Here is a 24,236-nt window from a genome sequence, read left to right on the forward strand (position 1 = left end):
GGCACCTTTATACAATTTAAAATTGTATACCATTGTATATGGCATACAATGAGATGAGATGAGATTTTAAATTGTATAAGCACACTAATGGTTGCTTTGAATGTTAATTGGCCCCCATATAAGATTTTTAATTGTATAAGCACCCTAATGGGTGCTTACAATGTTAAATGCACCCCCCATGCCACCCCACTATCAACGCCAACCCGAAGTGTGGCGAGCGCAGCGAGCCACCGAGGGGCGGCGGTACTCGTCCTCCGACCTTTTCATACCCCCACTATCCATGTCGGCGTGGAGTTGACCTTATATAGTGTGGCGAGCGCAGCGAGCCACCGAGCCCGAAGCATGGCGAGCGCACGCGTAATACATGTAAAGTAAATGCGGCCCCTCGCTAGGCTCGCTGGAGGACGCGTACCGCCGCCCCACGCGGGCTCGCTGCACTTGCCACGCTTCAGGTTGGTGTTGATAGGGGGGGTGGCGTGGGGGTGCATTTAACATTGTAAGCACCCATTAGGGTGCTTATACAATTAAAAATCTTATAGGGGGGCCAATTAACATTGAAAGCACCCATTAGTGTGCTTATACAATTTAAAAATCTCATCTCATCTCATCGTATGCCATTGTATGTCATATACAATGGTATACAATTTTAAATTGTATAAGATGCCATAAGATGGAAATCGTGGGCGCCGTGATAATACACAAGTACCCGCATGCGCGAGCCCATCCTGTGACAAAGTCCTGCAACTTTTTCAATACGCATGCGGTTCGCAAGGTGATTAACAGGAAGTAGGTGTCTGGAGGTGCAAACCGACCATTAGGTGGGAGTGTCAAGAAAAATGAAGGTGTGCCTAAAAAAACCACTGGGTGTGTCCGGGAAAAGGATAGGCATGGCTGAGCATTTTAGGGGAGATGGTGTGATGACAGCTTCAGGCCGGATGTGCCTTTTCCCATCGCATCACTGAGTAAGTCCAGGGCTATGCTGCGCCTGCGAGGAGTTGTGGCCAGTGTATAAATCACTCGATGGTGAGCCTGTTACGATGGGTTCCAGACAAATTTGTACGGCTGCGAATGGATGTGTAGCCGTATACATCCATTCGTACAGCCAGCACATTGAGTCGCAAGGCGGGATTTTACTGTAGCGGGTGGTGGCTTAACTGAACGCTGGCCACTGTAAATTTGCAGCCGTGCAATCAAGGCCCTTAGTGTCCTCTGGTATTGGCTGCCCTTTGCTGAGGATTGGCCACTGCGCATCCCTTGCGGCACCATATAAATAAGAGTAATAATAATGATGACAAACATACTGTAGGTGCCTTTGCCACTAATGCTGCTGAAAAGCTCTCTATAACCTCCTGACATCGGAAGGCATTTTTTCCTATATAACTTGCAATGTGCCGTCTGGAAGCTTTTGTATGAAATATACCTGGTGTCTGTCATTTGCAGCATATTAGCACATCCCAAGCTATAAACACACTAGCGTGAGTTAAATCCGAATATGTTCAGACTTCCTTTAGTGCAAGAATACACATCTGCAGTAAGAAATGTTGCTCTAAGGATTAATTACATGACCCGCAATGAACTTAGGAGACAGCACATACATCATGTCACGCAGATCATTGCTCAGGTGGAAAGAAACATGTTCATTAGTTTTTCTTTTCTTTAAAAACCCTTCCCGTGTCTAACTTATAAACACGTTTCCTAAATAAATACATTCATTCAACAGTGTGAAGTTAACATAGCGTATCATGGGAGGTTCCTTGCCAAGTTCCAGACTACAGATAATTAATGATGTCATTGAAAGCTCCCATGGTCGGTTGTCTTCAGAAATCTGGTGACATCATTGATGCAGAGTCCTGGCAATGGCAGCTGAACAGAGATATGTGGGGAGAGAATAATAGTCAGATGTCTTCTAGTAACCTTTTGATTTAGCTTTAAGCTTTCCATGGGGAACTCTTGGCCAATTTTAAGTACAAACTAATTTCAATGTGTTCAAATTCAGCTTGTACAGACCTTAACGTTTATATAAACGCTCAGCTAGTGACTTAGTAACATGTATTACCCTGGAAATCATAATATTGACGATGTCCTGTCTCGATTGAGGTGACTGTGCTAGTATGCTATTCATCTAGCGGCCTTCAGGCTATTTCATTTAGGTCTACATTTAGATGATTCTTTGGCAAAGTTCTGTTTCTTCATAAGGTCTCATATCCCCATTAACCTTTTAACTTCTCATTTACTAAACTATATTTGTCACCAGAAGCTATTTTGTTTGGTAGGACTAGATTATGGTCCTGTTTCAGATATGTACGCAGATCAATGGTTTATATACACCTCCAGTGTTTTATGTGCTGCACAGAATGGGTCCTGCAGTGGTCCCTAAGCTGGAGACTGATTTTCCCGGCTGCGGCTCTTTGGGAGGGCAAAGCAATGGAATGAGATTCCCAAAATAGATATGTGTTGCCTCCTGGGAGCACTGTGGCAGTTCTTCCAACACAGATTTACTGGCATCTGCAGCATGTATTTCCCAGATATCCTAAGTAACCTGAGGGTTACTCAGATAGCCAACATCAGCATTAGCATAATTTCGCACAGCAGTTATCCAAAGATGCAGATAGTGCTGGGATCACTGTGCTCATCTCTGATTCAGGCTTATGTTAGTAAAAGTATAGGGGGAGATAATTAACATTTGGAGGGTATTTGAATCTGCATACCAATAGTTGAAGGGATTCAAAGAAATACCATTTTGGCTCATGACATGCAAGGATTTAAATAGATCTTGTTAGTGCAATAGATGTGACATTTGAATATTGCAAATATTGTTCTACATATCGTAATAATATGGGAATACTCAGTTTAGAACAAAAACTTTGCTCGTGGGAAGGGGATGAAGGAGGATAGAAGGCAAAAGATAGTTACAATTGGACATAATTGTGGTGACTGTACCATAGGGATCAGTATTGGAACGTTTATTTTTTTAAACGAACATTGTAGATGATCTAGATAGAATGTTATGTATTACTAATTGTGAGTAATGTATTGTCATATTTTATGCTGGCAGGCAATAACTTGTAACACAATGGCATAGTAAGCTATAATATAAGGGTATCTTAAGTGTTGGTTTATGCACCTAAATTGAGATATTAAGTTTACTACTCACACGTTAAAAATGGAATAACAGTTGACAATTGAGTTGAAAGTGTATTTGTTTGTTACAATGATATATTGACGTCCAATTTGAATGATATTTTTAATGTAAGGAGAAAACTGTTCAGTGAAGTGTTAGGATTGGTGTGTAGATAGTACACACACAGCTGCCTTCTAGCAACGTGTCATGCAATATCTCTCAAGCAATCTGTTTTTGGCAATGTGAAGTATATTACAGAAGAAGTTCTAGTTGAACTAGCCGATGGCTTTAGCTCATGTACCAAATGTCAGTTTATCAGAATGATGTAAGCAAGTGTTATATAATATGCAGCTCGCCTATTCATATCATGTTACATTCCCACAGGCTAGGGAGGATGTGATCTATATGCTAAAGACAGAGAAGACTAAACCCGAAGTTTTAGAAGCTCATTATGGGTTCTCGGCTCCGGAGAATGTGCTGCGGGTTCTGCACAGGGATGCTATTCTCGCAAAGGAAAAATCCCTAGGAGAAGATGTCTATGAAAAGCCAATGGCAGAGGTATATCGTATTATTACTCCATAATAGTATATGTCTATCTATCTATCTCATATCTATTTGTCTATCTATGTATCTATGTATCTATCTATCTATCTATCTATCTATCTATCTATCTATCTCATATCTATTTGTCTATCTATGAATCTATCTATCTATGTATCTATGTATTTATTTCATATCTATGAATCTATCTATGTATCTATCTCATATCTATTTGTCTATCTATGAATCTATCTATGTATCTATGTATCTATCTCATATCTATCTATCTATCTATCTATCTCATATTTGTCTATCTATATTATATCTGTCTGTTTATCTCATATATATATCTATATTTTAGTCTAATTGTGTAAAATAATCTATTTATCAATCTATCATTCATATTTTTTATTTTATTCATTAACATTTATTTATATAAAGTTAACATATTCCCTTGCAATTATTTCATATATTTTTATTTATCTATCTATCTATCTATCTATCTATCTATCTATCTATCTATCTATCTATCTATCTGTATCTGTCCATCTATCTGTCTATCTCTGTTAATCTGTCTATGAATCTCATACATTTTATGCTTCATTTTATCTGCCTACTGGATCTAAATCTACAACATGTATATATTACATCTACAGTATCTTAATATTTATAATCCTTTTTTTATATTTTATATTATATATTACAACGGCAAATATATAACAATGTTTCTTTCAGTCAAGAGTAATAACAAAAACTAATACTGTGCACAATTACATATTTTATTGTAGATGTTTCCCTTTAAGTAACTGAGACGCTGACCGCAGGACACTTCAACCTTAATAGTGTCAGAATATTAATACTCCCCACATTGCCCTAAGACATGCACCTAATCCCGTCACGTCACCCACTGTCCTCATGAGAAGTCAGAGCGCTCAGTCATGGACTGCATTCAGAAAAGGATTTGGGACATGGCATGTTTACTGCCGTAGGATTTATTACATGTAGTTTGTGGCTCTTCTGTACATACCCAGAATTAGTAACCCAGAGGAGACCACTTGCACATACTATAATAGTATAATACTTTAACATTCAGCGTCATAACATTAGATTGATCTTAGATATTATTAGCCATAAAACCACAATATCAAATCAATGTACAGTATAAACTGCTAAACATAGTTGTACATTAATAAAATATTTAAGGCCAAGGTTTATTAAAGATGTGTTTCTGCTAGTTATATTATATGCTTGCAATCCATAATACAAATCATTATGGAACAGAAATTCGTTTTATAAAATAAAAAGTCCCACTAAAATAATTTGTAAGTGATAGTTATATTTTGCTTATGAAAATATAAAATAAATCATATCGCATTCTGGAAACTTTCAACATGAAAATATAAAATAATTACATTTTTGTTGATAAGGATAATACAAATCCACTGGGTGTAAAATAAACGTTGGCTGCATTTTGAAAAATGAGCCAAATGTAGTGCTGGCGACCGCGGGTCTATGAGGTGGCACCTGCAGCCCTTAGGTGGCTCTTCCTCTGTCCACCAATGAGAATGATGTCTGTACATGTGAAGAAATGAATAGTCTGCACAGCTATTCGTCCTATACACAGCTGTGCAGGAAAACTGCTATTTCCAGTGGCCAAAGTGGCAGTTTGTCTTACCCCTGTGTACCACCCTTTTCAAGCACCGGTTATTAGTTTGTAAAATGGTGGTCTATTTAATATGACAGTTTGTAATAGGTTATGTGTGATACTGATTAATATGATTAAACTATGGTATTGTAGGAGGGAGGGGATGATCTCAGGGGCGCTGGAACGTTTTTAGGTTGGGGGGGGCAAGATATAATCTCATTTTGGCGCCCCCTAAATTGCTATAGGTTACCCCCGGGCACTATACACACTGGCAGCGGCATATACACGTGGGCATTATACACAGGGCAGCGGCATATATGCGTGGGCATTATACACAAGGCAGCGGCATATATGCGTGGGCATTATACACAAGGCAGCGGCATTTACGCATGGGCATTATACACAGGGCAGCGGCATATACACGTGGGCATTATACACTGGGCAGCGGCATATATGCATGGGCATTATACACAAGGCAGCGGCATTTACGCATGGGCATTATACACAGGGCAGCGGCATATACACGTGGGCATTATACACCGGACAGCGGCATATATGCATGGGCATTATATAAAAGGCAGCGGCATTTACACATGGGCATTATACACATGGCAGCGGCATTTACACATGGGCATTATACACAGGGCAGCGGCATTTACGCATGGGCATTATACACAGGGCAGCGGCATATACACGTGGGCATTATACACAGGGCAGCGGCATTTACACGTGGGCATTATACACAGGGCAGCGGCATATACATGTTCACATGATGCACATTACATACTATATAACAAACAATAATGACCATTACATACTTGACAACTAAATTCTGCTTACCTACATGCTCATTGCTAGGCAGTTCTTTCTTGATGCCAGGGGTTTCATCATGTTCGATGCCAGGGGCATCATGTTTCATGCAATGGAGGCTTCATGCTCGTTGCCAAGGGGGGGGGGGGATTGCTAATTTCAAAGGGGTGGGGGGTTGCTCGTTGTCAAGGGGGAGCCGTTGGGCTCACATAGCTCAACTAAATGACAGCCGGGCAGAGAGTGCACTGCTGCAAGTGCGCTGCCCGGCTGCAGTGGGGTGGGGGTTGCTCGTTGTCAAGGGGGAGCCGCCGGACGTAATGACAGCCAGTGGGAGCCGCCGGACGTAATGACAGCCGGGCAGGGAGTGCACTGCTGTCATCTGTGCGCTGCCCGGCTGTATATAATCAAAGCAGCAGCCTGGTGCGTCAATATTTTCAATTCTGCCGCCGCTGGACGGACACAAGCCAAAAGGAGCTCGTGATCCGGCAGCCGCTCCTGATTGGCTGCCGGACCGCGAGCTCCTATTGGCTCGCGGCCGTCCACACTACTAGGAACTAGAATTGATAATAGCCACTAGCGACGACGCTGGGCATGGTCACAAGGCTGCTGCTGCCTGCATTAATGGTACAGTAACAGAGACTAGATCCAGCCGGGCAGGGCACAGACAGCGCTCAGACTCTGCCTGGCTGTCAATTCTTAAGAAATACTGTTGGAGGGTATGCTTTAGCGCCTCAGTAATTTTGGGGGGGGCAAGCTGCCCCCTCGCCCCCCCCGTTCCGGCGCCACTGGATGATCTACTAAAATGTCTAATAACGACTCTTAAAGCGGGGTGTTTTCTTTAGCAAATTCAAGGCTCTAAATAAATTTAGGTGGGAACATTAATGCATGTAAGGTGATTTGTATGTAATTTAACAAACTATCCCTATAGTCCCTATACAAACAAATGTATATAACAAGATATTTAACTCCCATCTGCAAAATTAGAAAGGCCTTTTCGATCTATATAGCACCCCAAATACCTATTGCACATAAGTGCTCTCAAATTAGCGATGACTCTAGAAACATATAAGAATACAGCAGGCTAAGGTACCCACCCATGGAAACGCCCAGCGTTTATGTAAAACATAAATTTGCATGCCTTGTGTGCGAACCCGTGATGCGAGGGGGGGTGTGGTCCGGTGGCCCTGTATTCATAGGGTGGGCTCTGGTGGACTCACAAGGCATACTAATTCGTAGCCTTGCAAATCAACCAGAATAACCCCTTAAGGCAGTGGTTCCCAAACTGTGTGCCTCGGGATGATTGCAGTGGTGCCTCGGGTTGGTAGTTCAGGAGCAATGCAAATTATTTATAGTTGTTGTAATTAGGGATGTGCACCGGCCACTTTTTGGGTTTTGGGTTCTGATTACCTTGAGGTTTTGGGTTCTAATGGGTTTTGTCAAAACACCTCCTAAGTGTTTTGTGTTTGGATTTTTTGGGTTCTGATTTTTTTGTTAAAAAAGCATAAAAACTGCTAAAATCACAGATTTTTTTTTCTGCTCCTACGCTATATTAACCTCTATAACATTAATTTCCACTCATTTCCAGTCTATTCTGAACACCTCACAATATTGTTTTTAGGGCAAAAGGTTGTACCGAGGTAGCTGGATAACTATGCTAAGCCACACAAGTGTGCGGCACAAACACGTGGCTCATGTAAGAGTGGCACTGCAGCGGCAGACAGGATGAAAAACTAGGCCCCAAGTATTAACTACTAGGCCCCAAGTACTAAGTATTAAAACTAGGCCCCAAGTACTAGGCCACAACTAGGCCCTCAGCACAAGTATTATTTTTTAATTAAATTATATATAGCAGCCTAGTATGTAGTTGTACTACTAGGTAGGTACACTTAGGCAGTAACACTGCCAGTGGCAACAGTGGACTGAGTAAATAATACTGGCAACCTCTATTCACAGAATTCAATTAATTAAGTATTAATAATATAGCAGCCTAGTAGGTAGAGAAAATAAACTACTAGGTAGGTAGGCAGTAGCACTGCCAGTGGTCAACACAAAAGGTAGTTACACACCACCAGTAGCTTTATGCAGTGCACCAGCAGAATTTATAATAATTAATTTTATTATTAGGTACTGCTTGGCAGTGGCACACGTCAGTGCATCAGCAGCATGGAATTATTTTTTACAGTCCCACACAGCACAAGTATTATTTTTTAATTGAATTAGATATAGCAGCCTAGTACGTACTAGGCAGGTACACTAGGTTGGCAGTAGCACTGCCAGTGGAAACAGTGGACTGAGTAACTAAATAATACTGGCAGCAGCGGCGTAACTATAGCACCGCAGCCCCCGCCACCGCGGTGGGGGCGCTGTGCATGTGGGGGCGCCGGGAGCTGCGGTGCTATAGTTAACCCCCCCGCAGACTGTCACTTACCTATCGCGCTGGTCCCGGCGGCTCCGTTCTTCTGCTGAGGACCACCACAAAATGGCCGCCCCCATATAGCACACAGTTCTCTGAAACTGTCTGCTGTATGGGGGTGGCCATTTTGTGGTGGTCCTCAGCAGAAGAACGGAGCCGCCGGGACCAGCGCGATAGGTAAGGCTGTGGGGGATTGGGTGGGGGGGGGGTGTTTGTATAGGCGGCGAGGCGGCAGGGCAGGGGGGTAGGGGTGCTTGGCGGGGCGGCGACGAGGGGGGCGCCCCCCCCTAACGGCGGGGGGGCACCCAAGACGTAGCTACGCCACTGACTGGCAGATTCAGTGCAGGCAGCACCAGTGGACTATATATAATATAATTAATTATTCATATAATATATATTACAGCACAGCACCAGAGGTAGGCCCCTGCACAGAGGAGACAGTAGTACTACAGGTACACAGTAAGACTGTCCTCCTTGCTAGGGAGAGCCCACCCTAAGCAGAGAGGAGAACAGAGTACACAGCAGCACTGAAGGAGACAGCCCCAGCGAATAAAATAATTACAGCACAGCACACCAGAGGTAGACCGCACAGAGGAGACAGTAGTACTGCAAGTACACAGTTAGACTACACAGCAGCACTGAGAGACAGCCCCAGCAAATAAAAAATATTGCATTCAAGGTCAAGCTCAAGCTCAAGTTTAAGCCCCAGCAGCAGCACCAACACACCCTCTCCCAACCCACTACTAGACTGGAGTGAAGATGGCGGGCGCAGCAGCCGCTATTTAAAGCCTCGCAAAATCCGGCGCCGGGAGATGACGTTCTGACCACGCGGACGGACCCGAGTCAGGCGGGAATCTCCGAGCGCTGCTCGGAATGATGACGTCCGTGGGGGCTCGGATCTCTGGAATCCGAGTCTGCACATCTCTAGTTGTAATAGGCAAAACCAGTGCTTTGGCTGTCAATCAAACTATGTGAACAAACATAAGTGCATCCTGTCCCTACCCACATAATTAAACCTAAGGATGACCAACACAATTTTTGTTTCTACATTTTTTTCTACATTTTTCAATAAAATGTTATCCTAGAGGTGCCGTGAATTTTTTTTTTATACTCTGAATCAAAAAGTTTTGGAACCACTGCCTTAATGCATATCTCCTGATACTTTACAACCAGACTATCCCCATCCATACATCTTCCTACATTAAACTTAGTTTTTATAGTGGCACATTAGACACATGCAGTGGCGGCTCCAGATGCGGGGCAAAAGTACCAGCCAAAATTCAAATAGTCGCACCATTCCAACTGCCAGTGAGTCCTCGCCAGCGTATGGAGTGACAGTTGGTGTGGCTCTCCTATGTGAATTTTGGACTATGGTGCTGCCCAGCATCTGGAGCTGCCACTGGACACCTCTACTGTCATCCTCTTTAGGCAATGAATCCCGAAAGCAGTTAAATTGCTTCTAATTCTATAAAACGCATGTGTGCTTTCAAAGGCATTTGGAGCTACTTTAAACATTTTCCTGACTGCTTTTATTCCTATAGGGTACTGCTCAACACGTCCAATACATGCTTCCCTTGTGAATGCACAGTTCAAAAGTAAGAACACAGATGACATAACTGACATGAAAACATTTACATCGTGGCTAATAAACACTTCTGTGTAAATGTGGTTGTAAAGTAAAAATCCTTCAATTTGTTTCCAGTTGGACCGACTTGAAGAAAAGCAGAAAGAAACATACCGGCGCATGTTAGAGCAGCTGCTTCTGGCAGAGAAGTGCCATCGTAGAACTGTCTATGAACTAGATAATGAAAAGCAGAAGCACACTGACTACATGAACAAGAGCGATGACTTTACCAACTTGCTGGAGCAGGAACGTGAAAGGTAGGCGCAGCAGGAAATAAAATAAACTTCAATTGTATTGATCACGCTTGGCATGGAAACTTTTTTTAGGAGTTGTGCTTGCATTGCCTTTATACTAGTCCCCCGGCGCCCAGCATACTAAAAATGCTGCCTTTTTGACAATTCAAATCATGGGTCCTCAAACTGCGGCCCTCCAGATGTTGTGAAACTACAACTCCCAGCATGCCTTGCCACAGTTTTAACACTCCCTTATAGCAAAACTGTGGCAAGGCATGCTGGGATTTGTAGTTTCACAACATCTGGAGGGCCGCAGTTTGAGGACCCATGATTCAAATGATCGTATCAGATGCCTCAGACAGGCTTATGGGCGGAATTTTGCTGCAGAGTAACAGGCTGGATTCCCGTTAGTATTTGTTCTGCGCTCTCTCTCTCTATATACATATATATATATATATATATATATATATATATGTCTATTTTCATGGATTCTTAAGTACTATAATGCGTTGTTACTAATTATTGGGAGATGAAAGGGCCAATTTATCATTATGTGATAAAATCTGCGATTCGGATTGCGATATTTTATTACATTGCATTGATGTATCAATTATCGAATGCAGAGTAAACCCTGTCCCTGTGATGTCACTCTTCAGCCATATCAGGATATGGAAGAACGTGTCATTAGAATGGCATGGTATTGTCTGTAAGAGTTACACAACCTGTTGCTTTTTCTGTTGGCATTTTATGAAAATAAAATCAGAAATGGCATTGTACTTTAGGGTGAGCAGTTGGTGAGTTGGAAAGGGCCATTGCTCATCAGTTCACACCAGGCTTTTCTGTGATAAATAATAACCTGTATCAAAGCAGGATGGGTATTAGGACATACTTTCCAATCACGTCACATTGGAAATGTTCCCACATCGAAATGGGTGTGACAATGCTGTCAGAGGTGAGTAGCATTTTTTTTAAGTTCCAGGCCACCCACAAGCTCTTCCCCCTAGAACACACTTGTACTTGCTCCAGACACTTATGATTGATGAGCCTAGGCATACCTTCCAGACTGTCCCCCACAAACTGGGAATATAGGAGCTACTGAACTGTGATATCAGGTTTACTGTCCTGTGGGAGTCCTCCCAAGAAGACACTCATATGAGTGTGCCAACAAGGTGTTGTATAGCACACCGACAGTCGGGATTCCGACAGTCATTAGCCCGACATCGGAGTCCCGACTGCTGGGACTCAGACAGTGGGACAAGCACAACAAAGCCCCTTGGTGGCTCGCTACGCTCGCCATCTATTCTATTCTCCCTTTATGGAAATCGTGGACCCCCACCAGGGAGAATAGCTGCTGCCTGTCTATCTGGGTTTTAACAGTCGGGATTCCGACGTCAGTGTACTGTCGGTCAGTCATCGCTGCTATGCTATGCTATGCGGGAGATAACACCCAACTTTCCTACCATATGATAGACATGCTATCAGGTAGCACAAGGTCCAGGTGTATGTGGTTACTGGGACTAGCACTACTGTATTTTTCTCATTCAGGCTGCTTTCCCTCTTCAGCTGGTGTTCTGCTCATAGGAGCAGTCGCACAATTCGCCTGGCAAGGTATCATGGTGGTCATGTGAACGACATATTGATAAGTAACATTTTATTTGTAGCGATGGTGAAAGGATAACCCACTCCCTGTTTTTGTGTTATGCATTTGCGGGATAGAGGATTACCTCCAAAGTGTCTTCTCCCAGCTGCGCATTTCTACACTGTGATTAGCAAATTTATATTGCTATTATGCTAGGAACCAACTCAAGGGGTGTGGGCCTGTATGTGGGAGGCAGCAAAGCTCAAACCTCCATCATCGATCCCTGGTGACATTAACTCAGATAAAAGGAAGTGCTAATAATCTATAAAAATTTATTCTATTATAAACCTAATAAAGTTTATTTACTTTTTCTAGACTGATTGCATCTCTTGCTTTGTGGTCAACACCCCATCTAGAAAGCAGCAGTTACTCTATATTAAAAAATGGGTATACTCGAGATGGGGTACTCAGAGTAGGAACAGGCGCCCTGTGGGGTGTGGTGCCAAGCTGCTCCTGCTTAAGGGGTGTTAACCCTCTGGTGGGTATAAAGGAAAGAAAAAAGAAAAGTGGAGCGCTGAAAACGGATCAATTAGATATTACAAATATGATTTATTAAGTAAGAATTTAAAATAATAATGATAAAAAGACATCAATGACAATATATATGTATAAAAGAATTTTAGGACAAAGAAGGGTGATACTTATGTCTCTGTGATGCTGCTGTTAGTGTCGAAAGGGATGAGGGACTCCTTAATCCGATGGATTGTGCCCTGTAAGAATGGTGAAAGCAATATGCCGTCCTGGATTGCCAAAGGTGACGCTGGAGGATGATCTGATTCCCAAATGGATATGGGGTCCTCACTATGTTGCGATTTTTGTAATCCACAGTGGGTGGATGATCTAATTCCTGAATTTTGGAAAAGTCCTCACGATGTATGCGGAACTTGTGGTCCACAGTGGAAGAAGGTGGAAGTCCCCAATGGCAATCCGGAATAGGTGGCAATGAAAGGGGATTCCAGGGATGGGCAGGGAGTATAGCAGCAATAAACAGAGATCCTTCAAAGTCCAGGTTAAAAGTAGCAAGTGCTGCCTTTGCACTTGTTACTTTTAACCTGGATTTTAGTTCCAAATTTATGAGAATGGTAGCTGCCAACTACACCATGATCTTTGCAAAGCCCTCCGTATTCCCCCCCCCCCCCCCCCCCAAATTATCTTAATCCAGCACAATCATGCAGACACATCCCATCCGATACTGCCAGGCCTAACCAGAGTCACCCAATCTAACAAGCAAATACTTGTTCATATTTTAATAGTTATCTCTTCTCTGCTTATTCATCCTCTGGACTATCAAAACAAATGTAAGAAAGAAACTGTTATATGTTGTTGTGATAATAACACTTAGGTCCGTCCTTACTTGCTCTTTTAAGAATTAAGGGATGTAACTTTTATAATATATTTATATTGCCTAAAGAAATGTGGTTTCCTAGGTATCAGTGGTTCCTTAATGCCCCAAATGCTGGTACTTGTGATTATCTAAATCAGGCATGTCCAACCTGCGGCCCTCCAGATGTGCTAAAACTACACATCCCAGCATGCCTTGCCACAATTTGGCTATTAGGGAATGCTAAAATGATGGCAATGCATGCTGGGATGTGTAGTTTTAGCACATCTGGAGGGCCGCAGGTTGGACATGCCTGATCTAAATACCAACATGTGGATGGTACGTTACAAACCAAAACGAAATATATTATCAACTCAGCACCTACAGTCCAGGAATGTTGGGGATAGCCTAAGGCTTCAGTTCCTGCAGGTGGTGAGAGGTGAGACCCTTTATTAGAAGGGTGCCCCCCGCAAAGATCCTCAGCATGGGCTGACTAGTTAGATGATGTAATGATTCGTAACGGAACCCACTAAACATGTCCCCTGGCCAGTGGCAGAACTTGTGAGCAGTTGGCCCAGGTGCAAAAACATAATTTGGGCCCCCTTCTTTAACCCAACACAAATTCACAATATGCAACATGGCAGAGGGTGACAGGGAGAGGAAGGGGGAGGCAGACTGTGACAGGGAAAAACAGTGGGTGACATGAAGATGGTAACAGGGGTAGCACCTTTGTCCTCAGGGGCCCCGATGCACTGCCCCGGCTGCACCAAAGATTGTTCTGCTTTTCTCCTTGACTATGGCATTACCTCCTTGCTAGTGGAGTCTAAAGCTCGGTACACACCTAAAGATTTATCTGTCCAAAGCAAATGGTTGATAGCCAGATTTTTGTTTCCACCAGATAGATTGGACATATAAATTTTTAGGAGTGTACCCAGCATAAGCCAAAGCTATTCATGCTTTTCCTTTTTTTGAAGGGGGGGGGGGCACTGTTTTTTTGTAAACCCCTTCCAAACTTTTACAGACACTTGCACTAATCTCACAGCTTCTGTAATACTCACCTAGAAAAAGATAGTCTATTTACAAGCGAGTAAGGTAAACTCGCACTTACAACATTGTCAGAGTTGTATGTTTTCCATAGGAAAACATCTGGAAGCGAGTCTTGCCATTGCAAGTTTCGGGATTGCAGGAAACTTGCGAGTTTACATGTTCACACATCCTACTATATTGTTCAACTTGCAGATCTCCCTAATTCTCAACTATTCCTGCATCTTGTTTTATTATATAACTATTGTGTGATCTAATGTTATCATACTGCACATATTGTTATTGGCAAGAAGTTATCCCTCACTGAAAAGATTTTATTTCTATTGTTAAAGTAATTTTTTATTCCTTTACGCCAATAAAAATGTTATCGGGGGAAATGTTCTACAGCATGAGACAAGAGCATTTCTTCTGGCCATACCATTATTTGCAATAAATTACAAAGGGGACTTTGGGACCATGAAAACACACTTTTCATAGTACATGGCAAACATTATAATTGATTATGAAATTCAGCAGAGCTTTAACCTTAAATACATAATCAATCAAGTTCTTTGGATGGTTCATTCAAAATCTTCCTCTAATCTCATTCTCTTGTCCCTCATAACCTCCCCTCAGTAAACTGCATATTGGAAGAGCTGTGATAAAACATTCTTCTGACTTTAGTCATCCTGGCAACAAGATCCTTCTGGCTGCTCTTCCAGTGATGTAATGCTGAAACTGCATCACCTGCAAAGGAAACTGATCTGCAAGCAATAAAGAACACCGTTTTACTTTAAAGTAAAATTGTGTAATTGATGTAAGGAGGCTCAAGGCTTGTTCTGTGTTTGTTATTTGAGCCTTTCTAGCTTCCTTTCAGAGGAAGAAACAGAACAAAACCAATTTATAACTATTCCACAGCTTGCTAAGTTTCTAAACCTTTCAGAATGCAGACGCTACCGGCATCAGTGAAACGGACACTTGTATGCACAGTTTGGAAACCTATTACAACAACATTCGGCTAAATAATAAACAGCATCTAAATCCTTGAACAAGGAAAAAAAATGACAAAAACAATCACAAGCGCTATTAAATTATCAAAAAAGTGATGGGCAATAAAATCAATGTGCACCAAACAATTAATATACTTTCCTCATGTGTATCAGAGGAGAAAAAGGTCTTTGAACTCTTTCGTTGAGGTGTGTATTTCTCAGGACGTGGAATCAAAAATTCAGATGATTAGTCAGGTGATCCAGAAGTGGCAATGTGAAAGAAAAAAAACAACAATACAATGTGTAATATTATTTAAAAAGATAACAATAAAATAGTGCAAAAGGTGCCAGTATGCTTCTTCTATCTGACTGTGAATTAAAGGGCGTACCCCCACTCACAGTTAAATGAAGAATAAAGTGGGTTAAAAGGTTTCTTTTTTGTTTATTTGCATTTTTTCTTCACCCCAAAATTATTTCCGAGGTGCATACCTCACTCACTCGAATATTAGATGGATGAAAACCTGTAAAGGTTTCTTTCAATTTTGTTTAGATATTCCAGAAAGGAATGTTGAATATACTGTATGAAAATGTCATACCCCACGCACTCTTAAGCAAATTGTAGTACTCTCCTAAAGGTATCTTTATTCATCAGGAGGAAGGAAATATTCTCAAGTTGTGCTTATTTATCTAGGCTTATTGTGGAAAAATGAGGACTCAAATCAGCATACCCCCACTCACATCCAAAAGGAAGGAAAGAAGCCCATAAAGGTATCTTTATATGTTTTTCACCCCAAAGAATTCACAATAAGGGGCATACCCCACTCACTGGATACAGGCACATCAAGGTATCTTTTAAGTTAATTTCCCCTATATTGTAACAGGCTGGAGTCCCTGAAATTGTGATCCCCAGATTGTCCCCAAAAATAAATGGAGAATATGTGTATAGTCCAAAGAATTTATTTCACATATAGTCCATAGTTGGACATGAAGACACTATGGGTGACATTTAATGAGATGCGAAAATGTGATTTTAGGCAAAAAACTTCCAAAATCGCACTTTTTTTCGGAATTCGCATATTTAATGAGATGCGAAAAACGGCAAAAAAAGTGTTTTTTTTTTGCTGCGAAATCTCACATTCTGAAAGTGTGATTTTTTGTTGCGCCGGAACTCGCATCCAGATGTTTTCCCATTGAAAAGTATACAATTTGCATGTTTAATAAGATGCGAATTCAGGAAAATGTGTCTAAAAATCGCCACACATGCAGTCCAGGTTTTGACAGGCGAATTGGCCAGAACCCTGCGCAGATCACTGAGATCTGTGCATGGTCCTGTCTTCAAAAATGTGTAAAAATTTTTTAGTTTAGTTTAAATGGCGCTGAGCCGGACCTGGTTCCAAAAATACAGGGGACAAAAAGCATAGGGGTCCCCCATATTTCTGAAACCAGCCCTGGACTCTTGGACCAGTCCTGGTTCCAAAAATACGGGGGACAAAAATTCTTGGGGTCCCCCATATTTTGAAACCAGCGCTACAGAAGCTGTTATCTGCACCGGAGAAAGCCGGCTCACCCTGCTGTCAGTGCGGGGTAAGCTGGCTCTGCAGTAGGTAGGATAGCGCTGGACCCTGGTGTGGTAAGTATGTTGGTGTAAAAGTGAGGTGTGTGTCTCTTTTATTTTAAAATTCTTTTTTACAGGTGGACTACAAGTCCCAGCGGGCCCATTAATGCTCCGCCTGCTGGGACTTGTGGTTCTCCAAGTCCCAGCATACAGGGGAGGTCTGCTGGTACTTGTAATTCACCTGCATAAAGCAATGTTAGGAGATGCGAAAATTCACACAAATCACATTTTCCAAGTCCAAATCACATGGACTATACATATATTCTCCATTTAACATTATCAGGCCGGCGTCCACAGCCCACGGACGCCAATGACAGCCCCGGGCTTCTGCCCTGGACGGGTTAAGCCTGGGGGAGAACCCCTTTATTGGGGGGGAGGTCCCTACTCCTCCAGGTACCCCATCCAAGGCTGACCAGCCATGGTGCTCATGTTTCGGCCGGGGGACCTTATGTAAAAAGTGTCCCCGGCTGTGGCATGACATCGCGGGCTGTTGGAGCCCGGTGGTGGTTTCAAAATACGGGGGACCCCAGAATTTTTGTCCCCCGTATTTTTGGAACCAGGATCGGTCCAAGAGTCCGGGGCTGGTTTCAGAAATATGCGGGACCCCTATGCTTTTTGTCCCCCGTATTTTTTGGAACCAGGTCCAGATGAATGACCCCGGGGCTGGTTATGCTCAGGAGGGGGGACCTCACAACATTTTTTTTCTTAACACAAATTCGCACATTTCCCAAAAATTTGCAAATTTTCATGCCTTAAAATCGCACATTTTCATGACTAAAAATAGCACATTATCGCACTTAATCGCACTTTTTTGCCCGGAATACGCACCTCATTAAAATGCAAATTTGCTGCAAAGAATGCAATTTTAAAAAGTGCTAAGGTGCGATTTCAAAATGTTACTAAAAATCACATCCTATTAAATGTCACCCTATATGTACAAAGGTAAAAACTTTTACATACTGTAAAAGGAAAAAGTTAAAAAATAAAAAAGGCAAATTGAACCCAAGTCCGGAGGCAACGCAAGGTATCAACAATGTACTCAAAGATGAAAAATGTCCAGACAAAAAGTGATAGATGAAGAAAGGTCCAACGTACCTCTTTGGCTTTCTGGGGTCCAAAGTGCAGTGAGTCCCTGGATCTATTAATAGATAATAGATAAAGCACAGCAGCAGCGCTGCAAAAATCACCAAAAAAATGTTGCTGCTCCATTTCCGGAGATCTGTGCATGCACATTACAGTCTGAACCCCATAGTGTATAGTGCTGTGCGGGTGCCAGCATAGAGGGCCTACTTGTCTTGGTTTTTAAAAAAGTGTTATAAACTATAATAAAGAAATATGACAGTTAAATAAAGAAAAATATAGCCTTAGAGGCAGCAAGAGAAGGATTGGAAGGGATCAGGTTGGCCCAGAGACCCATGTGTTCATCACTGCAGTATCCAGTACTGAAGGAATGCTAGTAAAATTATTATTTTTTTAGCAATACTCTTAAAGGTAAATCAGTTGCACTATTTCTGGATGGTGATTTGATGATCCTTTATCAGGCAGCTTAGGTGTCAGCAGTGGCGCCAAGAAGAGGTGAGCGGGTCATTTTTACCTGGGCCCGGGTCTGCTGGAGTGTCCCCGGTTCCTGCTCCCCCTTCCCCCATTGCAAGCAGCTGGAGTCAATCGACAGGTAGTGAGAGCCGGAACCCCATATTTGCTACTAACCCTCAATTGAGCTATCTATTTCCACTAACATGTGCACATGAGTGGGGGACATAATACAAAAGTGTGGCTTACAAATAACAAGACTAACCGGTGTGTGATAAAAGCAGATGCTTAATGGAATAATGCATACTAAATTATCCTAACACAAGGAACATTTAAATAGAGCATTTACTCTTTTTATGTGTGTTTGTCTTGTCTGTGTTGTTGTACAGAGGTGGGTATAGCGCTCTAGTACTTCTGTGCGAAGGGGCTGCAGACCCAGAGTGGTCCAGACTCTAGATATGAAATGAGCAAATAAGGGGGTGCTGCGCTCACCTTCTGAGGTGCTCACACAGCCGATGTGGACTGGGAGCACTTCTATATGTGACCTAAAAAGCCCAGTATAGTAAGAACTGCAAATGAGGACAATGTATGTGGGTGAATAAATATATTTATTTATAATAAGTTGATGGAAAGAAAGGGGGGATGGGGTGACGTGCCGTGTAGCTTCCACTCCGTGAGAGTGGTGTCCGCTGACGGCCAGGTGTGGGGAGGGGGGGGGGGGGGGGCGCAGGTGGAAAAAATCTCTGCCCTGTGGTAGGTGAAAAGGAAAAAACAGTCCCGGGCCCTTATTCAGATCGGTGCGGCCGGAGCCGCATACGGTGCTCCGGCCGCACCAACCAATCCCCGCCTACTATACGGATCGCCACGGCCGTCCGTACACGGACGGCTGGCGATCCGCATGAAAATGGTGGGGCGTACGCCTCCACCATGGTGGGAGCTGCCCCCTGCATTCGATGGTCGGCGACCATCGAAGGCAGGGCCGCACGCCCCACCAGCTCCCGCAAGCTGAGACCACACGGACAATCGTCCGTGTGAAAGCTTGTTTGGGGGCTGAGAGCTGACATCCGGCGATGTCAGCTTTCCGCCCCCATCACTGGCGTCATAGCCTCATTACCATGCATACGCCCCGCGTTTGCATGGGAACGCCCATGAAACGCGGGGCGTATGCATAGGGAAATGAGGGTATGAAGCCCCTCACGCCCCTATACGCCCCCTTTGCGGCGTCGAAACTTTATGTGCGGCGATTTCGCCTGCACATGCGCAGATTGACCTCTGCGCATGTGCAGACTGAAAACATCGGCGGTACGGCCGCACGCGGGCCGTACCGCTCGATTCAGAATAAGGGCCCCGGTACTGTCCACAAAGCAGAATGGTATGGAGATGTCACTGGAGGCTGGCGTCCCAGGAGCTCACAGTGGTGCATTCAACATACCTTAATGCTGCCGCAGTTGCGGGAGTGTTCAGGCGCTTGAGGCCGCAAGTGTCCCAGGCGTCCTGCTGGGTGCAGGGAAGGACGCCGTTCGTGGATCCACGCTACTCCGTACAGCGCGCCGGCGGGTGCCGGATGATGCAGGCTGACGTAATGTTTACACGGCGCACTGGAGTTGCGTGCGCTCTACTCGCTGAGGAGGAGACTTGGAAGTGACGTCTGGAGATGATGATGGGTGTGTTCCAAACGCGTTTCAGCCGGGGTTCGGCCTTTTTCAAGGTTGTAGGACTGTGTATCTGGGTTGAATTTAAGAGGGGGTAAGCTCCACCCCTCTCCTGTGATGAATTTAAGAGTCTTTGTTGTTGTCTGTGTTGTTGGCCAATTGTGTAATTATAATTATTTTAATAAATATATGGTTATTTTGCAAAGCGCTGCTCCACTCTTTTTTCTATTATTCTCTGTAAAGCGCTGCAGAATATGTATGCGCTATATAAGAATTTGTTCATAAATAAATCATATATATGTATGCTATTGTTCTTGAAAAAATACCAGGAAATGTTGTGTGGCTTCTAAGAAAAAGTTGATTGGGGCTGTCCAAGCCCAAGTGCGGACTCTGTGTACCGATATCAGGTAGAGCAGAGGTTCCCAACCTCAGTCCTCAAGTACCCCCAACAGTTCACATTTTTCAGGTCTCCACAAGTGAAATTAATTAGCTTCACAGGTGGATCTATGAATTGGTACAGTGTCCGGAGAATACCTGAATTCTGCATAGCCTGTGACCCCTATTTTTCTTTCTTCTCCTCATGGTAAATGCTGGCTATGCCACTGAGCACAACACTTAATATACATACATTATCATGTTTAATTCTAATTTCATGTTGGCACTGGTGCCCACAGTACTAAACTGAAGGTATGTTCTAGTTAAGTGCATATAAAGAGATACAACAATAACTTCCATACAGCCATTGGTTGCAATGCTGGTAGTCTCTCTGTCAGTGAACAATAGTTCAAAGTTCTTTAATTTGCTGCAGGAATGCCACAAAGGAGAGACAAATAACATTGGTACAATGGCAGTGTGGGTTGGTTTCTTTGTAGCCCAAATCACAGAATTCACATGTGAATAGTTTACCAGAAAATTATCTGATATAAGATCTCTAATGCCAAAACTTGAGAAATACAGGTTTATTCACCATTCAATCACCACTTCTTAGCTGCATACACACCACTAATGATCATAGTAAGTGTGCAGCTTGTCAGTGTATACTGCACAATGTGCAGTATACACTCAGCACACCCATGGATTGCAAATACACAATTCATCTGGTGTTTAAATTGTACCATTTTTTTTTTTGCTGAAAAGTGTTGCTCAGTTCAACATCCTCTCCAGGCCTGTGGGACATAACAGCAACTGCCATTGGCATTGGCACCGTCACTGGAGGATGGGTGGTGGCCAGGGGATGCTCCAGAGGGGTTCTGCAGCACAGTTCAAAATTAAAATAGGAGAGGTAGTGCAACTGCCACCAACTGCCATTCTAAACAGACTCACTGGCAGCTGGTCTTGTTCCCCTATTTGAAGTTTAGACTGTGCTGCAGCCTTAACTCTGGAGCCACCACTGGTGGGGGCTCCGGTGCAATGCTTTTTCCAGGGGCCTACATTGCTGTTAAGGTAGCCCTGCTTATTATGTTACATTAATGTACTTACATCTTTTGTGTTTAATATAACTTTAGTTTAATATAAATTTTGTTCATGAATAATTAAAAATAAAATCCCAGAAAAAATGCCAGTCCTAAGCAATAAAGATTTCCGTAAGCAGCCCATACACGCTGCTATAAGGGCTGACCCGATGTGTGCTTTGAGGTGCGCGCTCCCGCGCACCTCATCGCACAGTACAAAACGTATGTGCTTGCACATACTTTTTGTACCTAGTTCTCATCAAATCGCATCGCATTGCATGCACAACGTGTGCACATGCAATGCAATGCGATTTGATCCGTGCTAGTACAGCACGGAAAGCACGCTAACAAAGCAGCGTGTATGGGCAGCTTTAGGCTTTCTCACAAGCACTGAATGGATAAAGATATAGGGGGAAATTTACTAAAGGAAATTTGTAACAAATAGGTGTATTTGTATCCAGAAAATGAAATACACTTATTTTTGACATTTACTATCCCGAAAATACGGCCATTCGTATTCGTATTGATAGCGCATCAATACGACAATGAATTGCCGTATTTTCGGGATAGTAAATGTCAAAAATAAGTGTATTTCTGGCAGTGGCGTAACTATAAATTTGGCTCCCCCCAGCCAAAATAGTTTCTGGTGCCCCCCCCCCACTAGCCCCCTGTGTGCGGGCTAGGAGCAATGGTAACAGGGGCGTAACAAGAACTTCATGGGCCCCATAGCAAGTTATTGAAAGTCCCCCTGCTGGGAGAGAAGGAAGGGGAGACAACAATTCTGCAGTGAAACACAGGGATGGCACCCTTGCAGATTTGAGTGTGACCATGGGCCAGCGTGTGTGGGATGCGCTGTGAGGTATGGGGCCATAGATGTTCCCAGCACATAACATTAGTGTGTGCATGGCAAAATATAAACATTTCTAGCACTGGGTGGGGGTATCTAGAACCAGGCAGGGTTTTATTCTAGCATTATATAATATCAAATAAATATTCAGCAATATACAAATATCAATATGAGCCCACTAAATTCAAAAAGGTAAATAAACATGCTGTCAGGTCCCCCCAGTCTTCTACTTAATCAGTAGCGGGGGCCTCAGGCAGAAATCACAAAGCCGGCTCTTGCCATGTGCCGGGTGAGGTGCAGGCAGGAATCGGATAAGCAGCTTATCCTCCAGCGGGGGCGGAAGCTCGGGAATCAGTGTGTACTGCTCTGGTGTGGGTAATGGACGAATGGATTGTGGCGGGCTGCAGGGAGAGCACCTCTGAAGTCTGGTTCTTCCCTGCAATGTTACAGCTGCAGGACATTAAGGTGTATGCGGTAGAGGTAGCGGCAGCGATGGCTGAGGTGGCGCAGAGGTGAAAAGAGAGCAGCACCAGCAAGTTTTTGCAGCAGCCAGTGACTGGGTGCAGGGCGAGCCACGGGCCCTAGGAACAAGTTAGGAACAAGTTACATGCTTGTTTCTGGGAGGTTGGGGGGGGGGGGAGATTTACATGCTCATTTCCAGGGCATGTAAATTCCTGTCTCCCACTGTAGTGGCATAAATATAGAAGGTACAGGGTGCGAATGCTATGGGGCCTGGTAGCTTGGGGGGGGGGGGGGGGGGGCAAAGCAATCCCCTGCACACTCTTGTAATTGTATACCCCCCACTACCCTGTAATCCTTCACCTGTCAAGAGTCCCTGAAGAGGGGGAGTGTGTAGAAAGTGAGATGGGGAAGTGTGAGGACCAGAGAGACAGAGGAGACATGAAGCAGAGAGAGAGATGAATTAGTGAGAGAGGGTTGAGAAAAAAAGGGTACAGGAAGAGAGGGTGAGAAAGGAATTAGATGGGGGAGCACAGAGTGGAGAAAAAAGGGGAGAGAGACTGGGGAGAGAGAATTAGAGGAGAGGCGAATTGAGGGGAAAGGGAGGGGTGGGGAAAACAGGGAGTAGAGGGAGAGCATAATTAACCCCTTCTGCACCGCACCCCCCTCCCCGGTACAATCGTGCTCTATTCCTTCACCAAGATTAAAAGCTGTGTACCTTCAGCTCTGAGATCTGCTCCCCCGCTGATTACCACCACTGCCGGGCCTCCCTCCTCTACAGCAGCAGTCGCCAGGCCTCCTGATCCGCTGCCAGGTCTCCTGCTGAGTGCTGTTCGATGCAGCAGGTCTCCTTCCGTTCTCCTATGACTTCTGCTGGGCGTCCTACATTGTTGCAACGGAGCCTCCTGCTCCTGATCACGACACCGCAGGGCCTCCCTCTCCGCCACTGGTCTCCTTCTCCTCCCACTTCTTCACTGTCAGGCTCCCGGTTTCCATCTGTGCCGTGGCGCACAGTCCACAGCTTCTGCTCGCTGGAGCCAGGATGGCAGCAGGGTGATTTTACCTGCTGACCATGGAGTTCCCAGGTCTGAGGATGCACAGGGCAGAGGGCACTGGTCATGCCAGTAGTTCCGCCCCTGAGCCGAAAAGTGAGGCGGGGATTTGTTTGTTAGGGAGACTGATATGCCGCTGTCATGGCCGCCTCCCGTGCTTAGCCAGTGCACGGGCAGCGGCAGCAGTGGCACAGTCAGATTGTGATTGATTGTTAGTGCGCCATGTAGGCGCCCACACAGACCCCGCTGCCACTCGCTCCCCCAAGCGGCAG

General features: G+C 44.0%; 1 protein-coding gene and 1 long non-coding RNA gene across 4 annotated transcripts in view; one reads left to right on the forward strand and one right to left on the reverse strand.

Moving 5' to 3' along the window:
• FILIP1 (filamin A interacting protein 1) overlaps positions 1-24,236 on the forward strand; it is a 132,980-nt gene that overhangs the window by 79,613 nt on the left and 29,131 nt on the right. For all 3 annotated transcript variants that reach the window (XM_083177185.1, XM_083177187.1, XM_083177186.1), the window contains exons 3-4: positions 3,506-3,679; positions 10,232-10,410. In XM_083177185.1, the coding sequence (XP_083033311.1) occupies positions 3,506-3,679; positions 10,232-10,410 (353 nt within the window). The remainder of the gene's footprint in view (positions 1-3,505; positions 3,680-10,231; positions 10,411-24,236) is intronic.
• LOC146064095 (uncharacterized) overlaps positions 1-24,236 on the reverse strand; it is a 157,713-nt gene that overhangs the window by 11,884 nt on the left and 121,593 nt on the right. The window lies entirely within an intron of this gene.

This window comes from Crinia signifera, chromosome 3 (assembly GCF_055691185.1).
Source record: "Crinia signifera chromosome 3, ASM5569118v1, whole genome shotgun sequence".
Lineage (NCBI taxonomy): Eukaryota > Metazoa > Chordata > Amphibia > Anura > Myobatrachidae > Crinia > Crinia signifera.